The following is a 14,198-nucleotide window of genomic DNA, read 5'->3' as shown; positions in this document are numbered from 1 at the left end:
CCTAAGAAGACTGTCACAAACCCCTGCCCACAATGAATCTCCCAACCCAGGAGGTTTGCAGAACCTTGGTTCTGGTGGCAACAACAACAGGTCTCATTTCAGATGTAGACCACAGCACACCTAGTTAAAACTTACCACATTCAGGCCAAGGACCAAACACTGCCCACAACAGTCAAAAAAGAGTCTCTGCAGACAACTGGACTAGAGAATAAAGCAGCGAGAACAAAACAGCAGAGAACACACAGCACATGTTGGAGAAACTTCCAGAAGCTCCAGACCGTCAGAAACAGGAGACACTATATGACAAGGCACTATGGATATCATCCTCACAAGACCATTACCCTCAGGAAGAGGTGAAGTAGCTGACATTCTTAACACAGTGAAATAGGCACAGAGACTTAGAGGATATAAGAAGACAGAGAAATCTATCCCAAAAGAAGAACAGGACAAGACCATAGCCAGAGATCTGTAACAGGCCTGATGAAGAATTTAAAGTAGTGATCACAAGTATACGCCCTGGACTTGAGAAAAGAGTGGAAGACATAAATAAGACCTTAACACAGAGATAAGGAATAACAGCAGAAATAAAGTGAAATGAGAAACACATTTGATGGAATGAACAGTTGGATGGAAGCAGAGGAAAAATTAGTGACCTCAAAGAGTAATGGAAAGTAATCAAGCTGAACAAAAGAGAGAAAAAATAATTATGCAAAACTAGAATAGACTTAGGGAACTCAGGGATACCACTTAAGATAATAACATTTGTATTACAGGAGTCCCAAAGGAGAGAGAGAAAATGGGGGAGAAGTGGATCTGAAAAATTATATAATATATAAAATATATAAAAATAATAGCTGAAAAATTCCCTACTCTGGGGAAGGAAACAGTTACACAAACTTAAGATGCACAGAGAACTCCCATCAAAATCAGCCAAAACAGACCCACATTAGGACATATTGTAATTAAACTGGCAAAATACACTGATACAGAAAAAAATTTAAAAGCAGCAAGATAAAAAAAAAAGAAGACAGTAACTTACAAGGGAAACCCAAGGAGATTTTTCAACCAAAAACTTTCTAAGCTAGAAGGAAGTGGCATGATACATTCAAATCGCTAAAAGGGGAAAAAAAATGTGCAACCAAGAATATCCAGCAAGGCTATCAGTCAGAATAGGAGGAGAGGTAAAGAGTTTCCCAGACAATCAAAAATTAAAGGAATTTATGACTACCAAAGCCAGCCCTACAAGAAATACTAAAGGGATTATTTAAGTGGGAAGGAGAGACCAGAGTGACAGTATAAAGATTGGAAACACAAAAGCAATAAAAATGAATACTTCTGTAAAGAATCAATCAAGGAACTCACAAAATAAAGGGATAAAAAATATGACACTATATACCTAACATGTGGGGAAGAGAGGAATAAAGCAAGGGCTCACACTTAAACAACCATCAACTTAATCTAGACTGCTATATGCAGAAGAGGTTACATACAGACCTAACGGTAACCATATATCAAAAAAACACCAATAAATATGCAAAGAATAAAGGGAAAGAAATCCAAATATATCACTAAAGAAAATCAGCAAGACATGAAAGAGAAAAAAAGAAGGATCAGAGAAATTCTTCAGAAACAACCACCAAATAATAAAATAACATAAAAAAACCTTTCCACTGATTACTTTGAATGTAAATAGATTGAACACTGATGAAAAGACAGCGGGTAACGTAATGGATAAAAAAGCAAGACTTGTCTCTATGTTCTCTAAAAGAGACTCATTTTAGACCTAAAGATACTTGAAAATTGAAACGAGGGACAGAGAAATATCATGCAAATGGATGTCAATAGAAAGCCAGAGTAGCAATATTTTTATCAGACAAAACAGACATTAAAATAAAGACTGTACAAGAGACAAAGATAGACACTAGATAAAAATAAGGGGGAAATCCAACAAGAGGATATAACAATTGTGCATATTTATGCACCCAACACAGAAGCACCCAAATAGTTAATAAAAACATAAAGGAACAAATTGATAATAATGTAATAATAGTACGGGATTTTAACATTTCACATACATTAATGGACAGATCATCCAAAGAGAAAATCAATAAGGAAACAATGGCTTTGAATGAAACATGGAATGGATGGATTTAACAGATATATTCAGAACATTCCATCATAAAACAGCAGAATACACATTCTTGTCAAGTGCACATGGGACATTCTCCAGATGAGATCACATATTGGTCCATAAAACAACCCTCAACAAATTCAAGAATGAAGTCATACCATGCATCTTTTCTGACTACGATGGTGTGAAACTAGAAGTCAACAACAAGAAAAAATATGAAAAGACCACAAATACATGGAAGTTAAATAACATTCTACTAAACAATGAATGGATCAACCAGGAAATAAAGAAAAAAATTTAAAAGTGCAGGGAAACAAATGAAAATGAAAACACAATGGTGCAAAACCTTTAGGATGCAGCAAAAGCAGATCTAAGAAAGAAGTTTATAGCAACACAGGCCTACCTCAAGAAGCAAAGAAAATCTCAATATACCTTAAAGAAGCTAGAAAAAAAACAACAAACAAAACCCCAAATCAGCAGAAGGAAGGAAATGATAATGGTAAGAGTGGAAATAAATGATATAGAATTTAAAAAATATAATAGATTGATGAAACAGCTAGTTCTTTGAAAAGATCAACAGAATTAATAAACCTTTAGTCAGTCAGATTAATCAAAAACCCAAAAAGAGAGAGAACTCAAACAAAACCACAAATGAAAGAGAAAACACAGTAACCAACACCACAGAAATACAAAGGATTATAAGGGAATATTATGGAAAATTACATGCTAACAAACTAGACAATGTAGAAGAAATGGATAAATTCCAAGAAACATATAACCTATGGGGGAAGGAAAAAAAGGAAGAAATAGAAAATGTCAACAGATGGATAACCAGCAAAGTAACTGAATCAGTAACAAAAACAAAACAAAACAACAAAAATAAAAAACAATGAACAAAAGTTCAGAACCAGATGGCTTTAAGGCAAATTCTACCAGAGTTAAAGGAAAGTTAATACTTATTCTTCTCAAACTATTCTAAAAAACAGAAAAGGAAAGAAAATTTCAGAATGTGTTCTATGAAGCCAGCATTATCCTGATACCAAAATCAGATAAAGACATCACCACAAAAGAGAACCATAGGCTAATATCCTTGATGAACGCAATTGCAAAAACACTTAATAAAAACACTAGCAAACAAACTTCAACAGTACATTTTAAAAAGTCAGTCACCACAATCAAGTGGGATTTATTCCTGAGCTGCAAGGGCAGTTCAATATTCATAAATCAATCAACATGATATATCACATCAACAAGAGAAAGGCTAAGTACCATACGATCATTTAAATAGATGCAGAAAGAGCATCTGACCAACTACAACATCTATTCATGATAAAAAAAAAAAAAAACCCTCAACAAAGTAGCTTTAGAGGGACCATACTTCAACATAAAAAAGGCCATATATGAAAAACCCACAACTATCATCATCATCAATAGGGGAAAACTGAGGGCTTTTCTCCTAAGGTCAGAAATAAGAAAAGGATCTCCACATTCACCACTTCTATTCAACATAGCACTGGAAGTCCTAGCCACAGCAATCAGACAACAAAAAGAAATAAAATGCATTCAAATCAGTAAGGAAGAAGTAAAACTTCCACTATTTGCTGATGATATGATACTATATACAGAAAACCTAAGACTCCACCAAAAAACTACTAAAACTGACACATGAATTCAGTGAAGTTGTAGGACACAATATCAATGTACAGAAATCTGTTGCATTTCTACACACCAATAAAGAAGCAGCAGATAGAGAAGTTAAGAAAACATTCCCATTTATAGTTGCACCAATAAGATACCCAGGAATAAACCTAATCAAAGAGGTCAAAGAGTTACACTCTGAAAAATATAAAACACTGATGAAAGAAATTGGAGACAACACCAAGAAATGGAAAGATATTCCACATTCATAGATTAGAATAAATATTGTTAAAATGTCTATACTTAAAGAAAAAAGTCTATACTATTCAAAGCAATCTACAAATTTAATGAAATCCCCATCAAAATACCAACAACATTTTTCGCAGAACTTGAACAATTCTAAAATCTGTATGAAATCACAAAAGACACCTTATAGTCAAAATAATCTTTAAAAAGAATAGCGAAGTTGGAGGCATCACAATTCCAGATTTCAAGATACATTACAAAAATATACTGATCAAAATAGTATACTACTGGCACAAAAACAGACACATAGATTAACAGAACAGAGTAGAAAACTCAGAAACGAACCCACAGCTAGATGTTCAGTTAATCTATAACAAAACCGGAAAGAGTATCAAGTGAAAAAAAGATAGATTCTTCAACAAATGGTGTTGGGAAAACTGGACAGCAACATGCAAAAGAATGAAACTAGACTACCATTTTACACCATACACAAAAATAAATCCAAAATGGATTAAAAATCTAAATGTGAGACCTGAAACCATAAAAATCTTAGAAGAGAACATAGGCAGCAACTTCTCTGATGCTGGGCATAGCTATGTCTAGATATAACTTCTGAGGACAGGGAAACACAAAGGCAAAAATAAAACTTTGGAACTACATAAAAATAAAAAGCTTCTACACAGTGAAGAAAACAATCAACAAAACTAAAAGGCAACCTATGAAATGGGAGAAGATACTTGCAAATGACATATCCAATAAAGGGTTAGTATCCAAAATATATAAAGAACTTGACTCAGTACTAGAACACAAATAATCCAAATGAAAAATGGGCAGACATGAATACATATTTTTCCAAAGAAGACATACAGACCAGATACTCATCATCACTTAGCATCAAGGAAATACAAATCAAAACCACAGCGAGTTATAACCTCACACTTGTCAGAGTGGCTAAAACCAAAAACACAAGAAACAACAAGTGTTGCTGAGGATGTGGAGAAAAAGGAATCCTTGTGTGCTGTAGGCGGGAACACAAACTAATGCAGCTACTGTGGAAAACAGTACGGAGGTATCTCAAAAAGTTAAAAGTAGAACTACCAGTTGGTCCAGAAGTTGCAGTACTGGGTATTTACCCAAAGAATACAAAAATACTAATTCAAAGGGATACATGCACTCCTTAGTTTACTGCAGCATTACTTACAATACCTAAGATATGGAAGCAGCCCAAGTGTCCATCCATTGACGAATGGATAAAAAAGATGTGGGTGCATGTGCGTGTGCATAGATATAGATGTATAGATAATAGATATATAATGGAATATTATTCACCCATAAAAAAGAATGAAAACTTGTGATTTGCAAGGACATGAATGGAGCTAGAATGTCATCATGCTAATCGAACTAAGTTAGAGAAAGACAAATACTGTATGATCTCACTCATGTGTGGAATTTAAGAAACAAAACAAGTGAGCAAAAGAGGAAAAAAAGAGATAGAGACAAGTCAAGAAATGGACTCTTAATGACAGAGAATAAATTAATGGTTACCAGAGGGGAACGGGCTAAATAGGTGTTGGGATTAAGGGATGAACCTGTCGTGATGAGCAGCAGTTGATGTATGGAAGTGCTGAGTCACTATACCATACACCGGAAGGTAATACAACACTGTATATTAACTAACTGGAATTAAAACAGAAAAATAGGGGGCGCCTGGGTGGCTCAGTGGGTTAAAGCCTCTGTCATCGGCTCAGGTCATGATCCCAGGGTCCTAGAATCGAGCGACTCCTTCCCCTTCCCCTCTCTCTGCCTGCCTCTCTGCCTGCTTGTGATCTCTGTCTATCAAATAAATAAATAAATAATCTTTAAAAAACAAACAAACAGAAAATTAGAGGGGGAAAAAAAGATCACTGGAGGAATCTCAGATGGGTAAGTAGGGGGAGATAAGGAGAGAAAGTCTGGAGCAACTGGGAGATGACAAATTCTATTTGGGCCAGGAGAAGTGGAGAAAGCCGTAAACAGGTGGTCCAGAGGCAACCAGGAATGTGGGTTCAGACACAAAGAAACAGAGAATCCTGGAAAACATAGGCATGACTAATACTAACAATCGCTTTCAAAATATTTTAAATATATCATTGTATTTCAATATTTCAAACACATCCAAATATGAATAAAGTAGAAAGGTAAACAAATGCATTTCAATCATTTACAAGCTTCTCACATTAAAAAAACGAACTCTCTTAACACATGGTCCACAAAGTACTGATTCTCACATGTCTCTGATTTGTCTATAAATTTGGATCATGACAGCTACGAATCCCTTGGAATCATATGCTGACAATGATGATGATAGCAATAAATTCTTATATCACACTTATCACACGTTAAACATATTATCTTTGTATATAATTTTTGTCCTTTAAAATATAATTGTGGACAGATGTCCCATTTTTAAGGCAATCAGATACACATGTGATTCAGCTTTAATCTTAACATCAAATCTGTTTAGTAAAACTTGTGCTATTGTTTCTTGTCCGTCTTATAGCAATAAGCAGGTCAACACTGCGAAGTTTTGCCAGATTCTTCTAGTTTTGTTCTCACTAGCCAATCTCAGTGACTTTTATATTTACAATCTACTCGTTCCCTTTGTAACCAACTAAACTTGGCACCATCTCTTCTTCGGATACTTTAAATATTCCCTCTGATCAAATCTGTCTATTATACAACAAAAGCAAGGAGACCTTCCTTCCTCCAAAACTCCTCACTGAGTAAGAGGATTACTCATTCATTCAGGAAATGAGGGACTTGGGTTAATTCTTAAATTCCCTTTCTGCTCTAAACACGATCAGAGAGGCACTCCCATGGCCATACCTCATCAATAAGTATCACAGGTATGCATGAGTCAAGATAGAGACACAACTGGGTTAATCTCAATCCTTTTATCCACTGATTTTCTTAAAACCCTTGCTCCAGTACCAAAATGGCTTTTTGAAAAGTTTAATGTTTTTAGCTTTAGCTTTACTTCTATTTAAACTTGCTTTATTGCCTGTGTCTTTCCCCTTCCTTCACTGGGGCCCCAGCATATAAATGCCACCTTGTTAAATCCTGCAGAGCAAAAATTCCATCTTACAAGCACAGTACACAATACCCAACCACAAGGCAGTGGCTAAATAAATGCTTATAAAACAAACCAGTGACTAAGAAGCCAATTAGCTCAGTAAATTCAAATCTCCCTTGAAAATCTGAAAGATAAGCCCTCCGGTGCTGTGCTATGCCTAAATGGGGAGGGGCAGTAATCAGTTGGCTTCCAGAATTCCCTTAGGGACTCTTGGACCTGGAATACTAGTATGTCAGCACATTTGTGGAAATAATGGGGAAAATGAAGACCAAAGACGACTTGAACTTTACATTTCTTTGTTCTCATTACCCATTCCCTAAACCACAGGAGTATAAAACAAAAATGATCCTTTCATGTAAAAAGGCTGGAATACTAACCTTTACTGAGTCTATTCCCACACTGCACAGAGGAGCTCTCATCCAGGTGTAGGTTGAATTTTACTGTTTTTTTTTTTTTTCCCACCATGAAAACCAATTTTGATAGTCTTTGAAAATGAAACCAATTTCCATTTCTTAAACTATAAGTCACTCTCGATTTCTACATTTAGCATCTGAAAATTACAAATTAATTTCCTTCTAGAATGTAAGTTCTAAAAAGAAAGAGGGCTCTCTTACCTTCCATAGCTATAGCCATGGTGCCTAATACATGTGACTAACAATCGATAAATATTTGTTGAAAGGAAGAATAAACATGCATTTCAACCAACACAACACAGAAAGGATCTGGCATATAAGCACCTGGGGGAACTCTGTAAGGGAGATAAAGAACAACTACTGGCTGAAGTACCTCATTGCTTACTCCTAAAAGAGTTTAGAAAATTGGGAGATTGAAATATGGAGCCTGTCTCTATCTTGCACTCAAAGTTTTGCTACAGCTTCCGGGCAAGGGCAGTTAGCAGATGTTGCATTCTTTATTTCTAGTGGGAAGCAACTGCTCTCCAAGGCTCCAGGCAAAGAATACACATGTACATCCTTCTATTGTCCAGATCTATGTTGTCCAGTATGGTAGCCACTAGCCCCATGTATCCATCGAGCTCCTGAAATGTGGCTAGTGTGACATGAGATGGGCTGGAAATGTAAAATACAAACCAGAATCCTGAAGAGTAGGACAGAAACCAGATGTACACTATCCGACTGATAACTGTTTTACATTAATTACATGTTGAAATAACAGTTTGGATATAGTGGGGCAAACAAAATATATTACTAAAATTAATTTCACCCATTTATTTTTAGTTCTCTTAAAGTGACCTCGAAAACTGTTAAATACTTATGTGGCTCACGTTCTATTTCTACTGGTCAGTGCTAAACCAGACTGGCAGTAAAGAGAGTCTATATACCACCAGAAGGAATATTCAGGAAAAAATAGCAGGATCAGATTCCTAATTTCTCAATCTATAATTGGGAAATTAATTAGATTTTCTATCACATAGCAATGAACAGTCCCCCTTAAAGGCTCACGACAGTACTTGAGGAATAACACATTAGCCTTGATTTCTAGATAAGGAAACTGAAGCACAAGAAGAAAAAGGCACTACTACAAAGTTACAGAGCTGGTAAATGGGAGGGCAAAACCCTGACACAAAGCCAGCCTGGCTTCCAAATGCATGTGCTTCTCCTTCTTCTCCTCCAGTCACTGAAGAACTTTCTCCATGTTCTAGAGGCTTCATTCAATAAGGATGCCAAACATCTTTCCTGCCTTCCCCTGCTGTGGCCTTTTCTTTGACACTCGACACCATTCGCCGGTATTTCTCCCAGCCTCTAACCCACAGATAAAGAAAACTAGATGAAAGGGTAGCAGAAAAATTCAGGAAAATTACCAGAGTGACATCCCATACACTGCTATCTCGTAAAAAAGAATCAAGTTTTCCTAATTGGGCTTTTTTAGCCTTTGTAACTCAAAAGCCCACCATCATATCTGTCTTCGTTAGTAATAACCCATGACAAAGAAAATGCACCTACTGGTTCACTGCTACCTGTGAGGTCACTAACTTGGGCAAGTGTGATTTTACCTGTTGTGAATTAACTTACTTAGTTTCTTAGCAGCCTCCAGAGCTTCCTTTGCAGTGTCTGCTACAAAGAATCTTTGAACTCGAACTCCATGGTCAGACATGAGTTTCTTGCTCTGGTATTCCTGCAGGTTCAGCCATCTTCGGGGGGTTAATTGAACTGCCTAGAGAAATTGAGAGAGAGAGAGATAAGAACACTTAAAAATAATAAGAAAAATAATAGTCAACACATATAGTCAGTCTTACAGGTACCCTCAAATGACAATCAGCAACACGGGTTTTATTTAAAAGGGGAATATATATATATATATATATATATATATATATATATAAAATTTATGTCTTGTTTTTCTAATCAAAAATGTTAAGGAAAACTACATACTCAACAAATGGATACAGGTTTAAAGAAATGATGATAACTGAATCGGGTCTATTATCTAGCTATCAAGAATGTGTCTATGTCAATATCCTAGTTTTGACACTGACTAAAACTAAATAAGACGTCAACATGAGGGCAGGAGGGGAAGGGTACATAGGACTGTTGCACTTCTTTTGGCGTTTCCTATGAGTCAGTAAGTATTTAAGAATAAAAGGTTATTTTTTAAAAATATTAAGAACTCTATTATATAGGATACGCCTCCCACCATTCCCACCCAAATAAAGGTCAGAGCATTATTTTAATAACTGTGTGCACATCATTAATCATTGTAAGGTATCTTAGGAATTACTTTTTAACATTTTGAGGCTCAATGGGCCACAGATTAATCCACTTCTTAGTTTTTAATAGAAGTTAGGCACAATCACTATGTCTCTAATAATATTCTCTCTCTCACACACCAAATAGGATTGTAACCTGAAAACAATCATCATTACTTAAACACTTCTTAAACACTGCAACTTGTGTATTAAAGTAACCGTTCAAGCATCATGTAGAGGTGTTTTTCCAATATGAACTATCAGTTTCTAATCTGTGCTGAAAGAAAGTAATCAAAGAGCATAATAACATGAACAAGTAAATTCTTCTCATTTTATTCAGTAAAATCAAAAGTATTCCCGATCAAACTTACACACCCCATTTTTTAAAGGAAAAAGATGAAAAAAAAAAAGAATATATCTAGTTTAATCTCATTTTCAACCATGAGTCATGATGAAAACACAAACACTACTCACAGTGGATAAGAGAACAATGCCATTAATGCATAAACCAAAAAAATCAGTCACAAACTGAATCACAAGATTGGTGGAGGAAAATCACTTGACATACTTCCTACTGGCTTCAATCAATGGCCTTGGTGTATGGCCAGGACAATATCGCACAGACCATTAACAGGCCCACAGGGCTTTACAATATGGAACCATTACGTTTCAGGACCTCAAATGTGTCCTTAAAATGGCACTTTTTCTGAAATTTCCAAGCTACAATGCACTCAGGATCTCTTCTGGACCAGGGACATTCCAAGAAGGCTCCAGAACACTTACAACTAAACCAGGTTTTACTCAATGTATCTTCAATTTCTTTGTATTTTTAAGAAGAATGTGATGGGTGTTTGGCATATGGAAAATACTCAAAAAATACTAGTGGGATGGCCAAATGAATAAACCCTGCCTTTTGTCCTTTTGTTTCCAGCTACAGTTAATTTTTCATTTCCAGAAAGTGGCTTTCTCTAAAAACAGAAAAGTAAAAGTTCTTCAGACCTTTAAAAACAAAACTACATACTCGTAAAAAACTCAAATTTCAACATAATCGAGCCTAAAGAAATCTCTCTACTCCAGCATTCTGAATACTGGTAATACTATTTTAAATGTTAAAGTTATCTACACTTCTTCTGCAGAAATAAATAACATTTGAGTCAAAATAAATTATCAGACAAGTGATGCTCACATCAGATACTGTACGAGTTATTAACTTCATGATTTGTTAATCTTCTGAATCTTTAAGTCTTGATGAAACATTAGTAATTTGAAAAACACAAAATTTCACACATGAACATACCCATTGACTTAAGAGTCTTAATAACATATCATTTAAGAAAAATTAAAGTTTAAGGCATTTACTAAAAGCTTCCTAAAGAAAGAAAAGATTAAACATTAGATATGTACTATATTCTGGGGCCATTTTTAAAAGGCAGACGGGAAAGGATCAATAGATTAAGTCTATGTTGACTCATCAACTTAGAGCCATTAACAAGAAGAAGGAAAAAACTACAGTTGAAAAGAGCACGTGAGAGACAAAAAACAGCCACTAAAAACAGTGTGGTCTGGTCAATTCCTTTTCATTAAAACACTCGCTGTATTAATTCTGGATATGTTAATACAATCTGCTGCAAACTAATTGCAATTGATCCAGAGACCAGCTTCATAGACATATAATACATATTGACCATTTCTGCATTGACTCAGATGAAAGCCTGCTTAAAGTCTGTTGCTGTTAAATTGAAAACCAACACAGTGAACATAGTTCCAAGCCACTGCAGACACCCAAGCTATCACTCCACAAAGTGATCATTTTACAGAATAATCGTCTACCTTTGTCAAACCTAAGCTCAGAAGAGCAGGGTCTGTGGCTAGGTCTAAAACTTCATCACTTCAACTGCATTTACTAAAAATCTGTGGTATATCCAGAGAGGAAAAGGTTAATTCTACTCTGCATTTTCAGGGGGAAGAAAAAGAGAAGAGAAATTTACTAAGTAAGTAGATGGTGTAAAGTACACTGGAAATGTATCCAAAGCTGAATCATAAAGGCAATAATAAGAATAGTTTCCTCTCCTTATTATAGAGCACGGGCCATGTGCTAGGCATTCTGCTAAGCACACACGTTATCTAATAGCCAAAATCACTGTGAAAAGTGAAATATTACTACTTCTCCTGCAGCTATGATTAGCGCAAACCAACAAATACTGTAGTTAATCTTCCTCCTTCCAGATACTTCCTTGCCTTAGATGAAGTTAGGCACAGCTGTGTAACTAGTTCTGGTCACTGAATCATGAATATACATGGTGTGCAACTCATCTGGACCAACATTTGATTATCAACACTTTCCCCCTAAGTTCTCCCTCTCCCTTTACATGGGGAATGGGAATATTTACGTTGGCAGCTGATCTATCAGTCAGGGGTCACAGTGAAGACAGACACATTCTCACATCCCTCACAATGAATATATATAATGAAAAATAATCCCTTGTGGATTTCTAGGTGCTGAGATTCTGGAGAATACTTGTGACTGTGGTAGAACCTAGCCTATCTGTAGCATCCTGATGAATAAAACCATCTTACAAATCAGGAAACCCAAGCTGAGGGTTAAGTCACTGGCCAAAGATCACAGGCAGCTGTCAAGCAGCAAAACTTCTCTAATCCACACTACTGATCTACTGAGTCATACTGTTGGTTCCCTGTGCTTATATTCTGGTCCCACATTCCCAGGGGCGCCCTGATGATAAAGAATGAGACTGGGATAAGTGAGACTTCTCTTCAAAACTTGAGGTCTAAAGGTGGGAAGTAATCTATTTAGGGATCCTCTAGTAAGCCAGAGGGAGGAAGAAAACTAGACTATTTCTCTCCTTTCATACAGATTTTGGCAAAGCATCCGTATCAGGAAGAGCATCGTGTTCTCAAAACAGTTGGGGAAGGTGGGCACCTGGGGTGAGTTCCATCTAGATGTTCATGCTGACCTTTCCATGACTCCCTTCCCTCCCATGTTTCTTCACCAGAGCAAGCACTTCCAAGCTTGGAAGGGAAGTGGGAAACACAACTTAAAAGTATGGCATAAAGATTTAAGGGCCTGTGAGAACAAGGAAGCACAGGCAGAAGAAAAAGAATGAAAAATGAGGGGCAAGACAAAGAAAAACAGGAGATAAAAAGACAATGACTAAGCAGGCAAAAATTCATGAGAAAACTCAAAGCACAAAATTAGACAGCTACATAGAAAAAAATGACACGACCGAGAAATCATCCTTCGCCCCATGGTTTTAAAATTAGAGGTGCAGAGACTACTGAAATAGCAGCACAGGAGGAGAAAAATCAACAGAGGGAGTGGAGAAAATGTCATTGAGCTGGGCGCCCCCCAAAGGGAGACTCGGTGAGCCACATCTGCCCACTGGCTCTCGGTGCCCCCTCGGTCTTTCTGCCGGCAGCTGGATGCTCTCAGCAGTGCTTCTTCACTCAGGAAGGCAGCAGAGGCGAGGCTCAGGAAGAGCTGAAAACCCACTAGGGATTGGGAAAATAGAAATTAAAACTGAAGGTTTCTGATGTCACTGATGAAGGTATGGTGGAACGCACCTCCCCACACGCTCCCCAGACAAAGAGGACACCAGGGCGGCCACCTTCAAAACCAATCTGACGGACAGCACTGATGAAAACTAAAACCACCACATGCTCTGAACCGGAACATCTCCTTTTGGGTGCTTAACCTAGCGAAACTTGTGTACCAGGGACATGCACTGGGATCTCATCTATAGTGCTGTGCATAATACAGGATAAAGTCGGAAGGTAACCTAGAGGTCTCCAAAATAGGAAATGGGCTGAATAAACCACAATGTATTCCAACAACAGGAAGCATTTAAAATATCTGTGGCAACACAACAGCACCCAGTATGCGGTCCCCCACATCCTCCGTTCTTTTGTAAGTAGGGTGCCAAAACTTTCAAGCAACGATATACAACCCTCCAGGACACTTTACCCTGGCTGCGAGGTCCTGGGAGCCACTTGTGGAAAGGGTGGAGTCACAGGGACGAAGCAGCGTACATTATTGACTTACTGTACAGACTGCTGCCTTGGCCTTGGAGTCATCAGCCACACATTTCACGAATGAGAAATAAACCTTTGATGTGTTTACCACTGAGATCTTGGGAAGAACTTGTAATCGCCTCATTGACTAGCCTAGACTGATAAGTATGAACGTCTTAACATTGATTGTTCTCCAAGGCACATTACTGAAAGAAAACAGCCAGCTTCTTTCAATATTTAAAGTAGAATAACATTTATATTTCCAACACACGTATTTCCACACACAAAGCAACGTTCTCTATCTTTTCAGAAAAGGGAGAGGTATAAGTGCATGCACAGGG

At 37.0% G+C, this 14,198-nt stretch overlaps 1 protein-coding gene across 2 annotated transcripts in view; it reads right to left on the bottom strand.

Moving 5' to 3' along the window:
- The window catches only part of SUCLG2 (succinate-CoA ligase GDP-forming subunit beta), a 267,081-nt gene that overhangs the window by 207,700 nt on the left and 45,183 nt on the right, over positions 1-14,198 (bottom strand). For both annotated transcript variants that reach the window (XM_004738325.3, XM_013053676.2), the window contains exon 2: positions 9,158-9,299. In XM_004738325.3, the coding sequence (XP_004738382.1) occupies positions 9,158-9,299 (142 nt within the window). The remainder of the gene's footprint in view (positions 1-9,157; positions 9,300-14,198) is intronic.

Source organism: Mustela putorius, unplaced genomic scaffold (genome assembly GCF_011764305.1).
Source record: "Mustela putorius furo isolate JIRA1106 unplaced genomic scaffold, ASM1176430v1.1 tig00000095_pilon_pilon_pilon, whole genome shotgun sequence".
In the NCBI taxonomy this organism is placed as follows: domain Eukaryota; kingdom Metazoa; phylum Chordata; class Mammalia; order Carnivora; family Mustelidae; genus Mustela; species Mustela putorius.
Note: the sequence above shows the minus strand (reverse complement) of the source record. Positions and strands in the feature narration are given on the sequence as shown.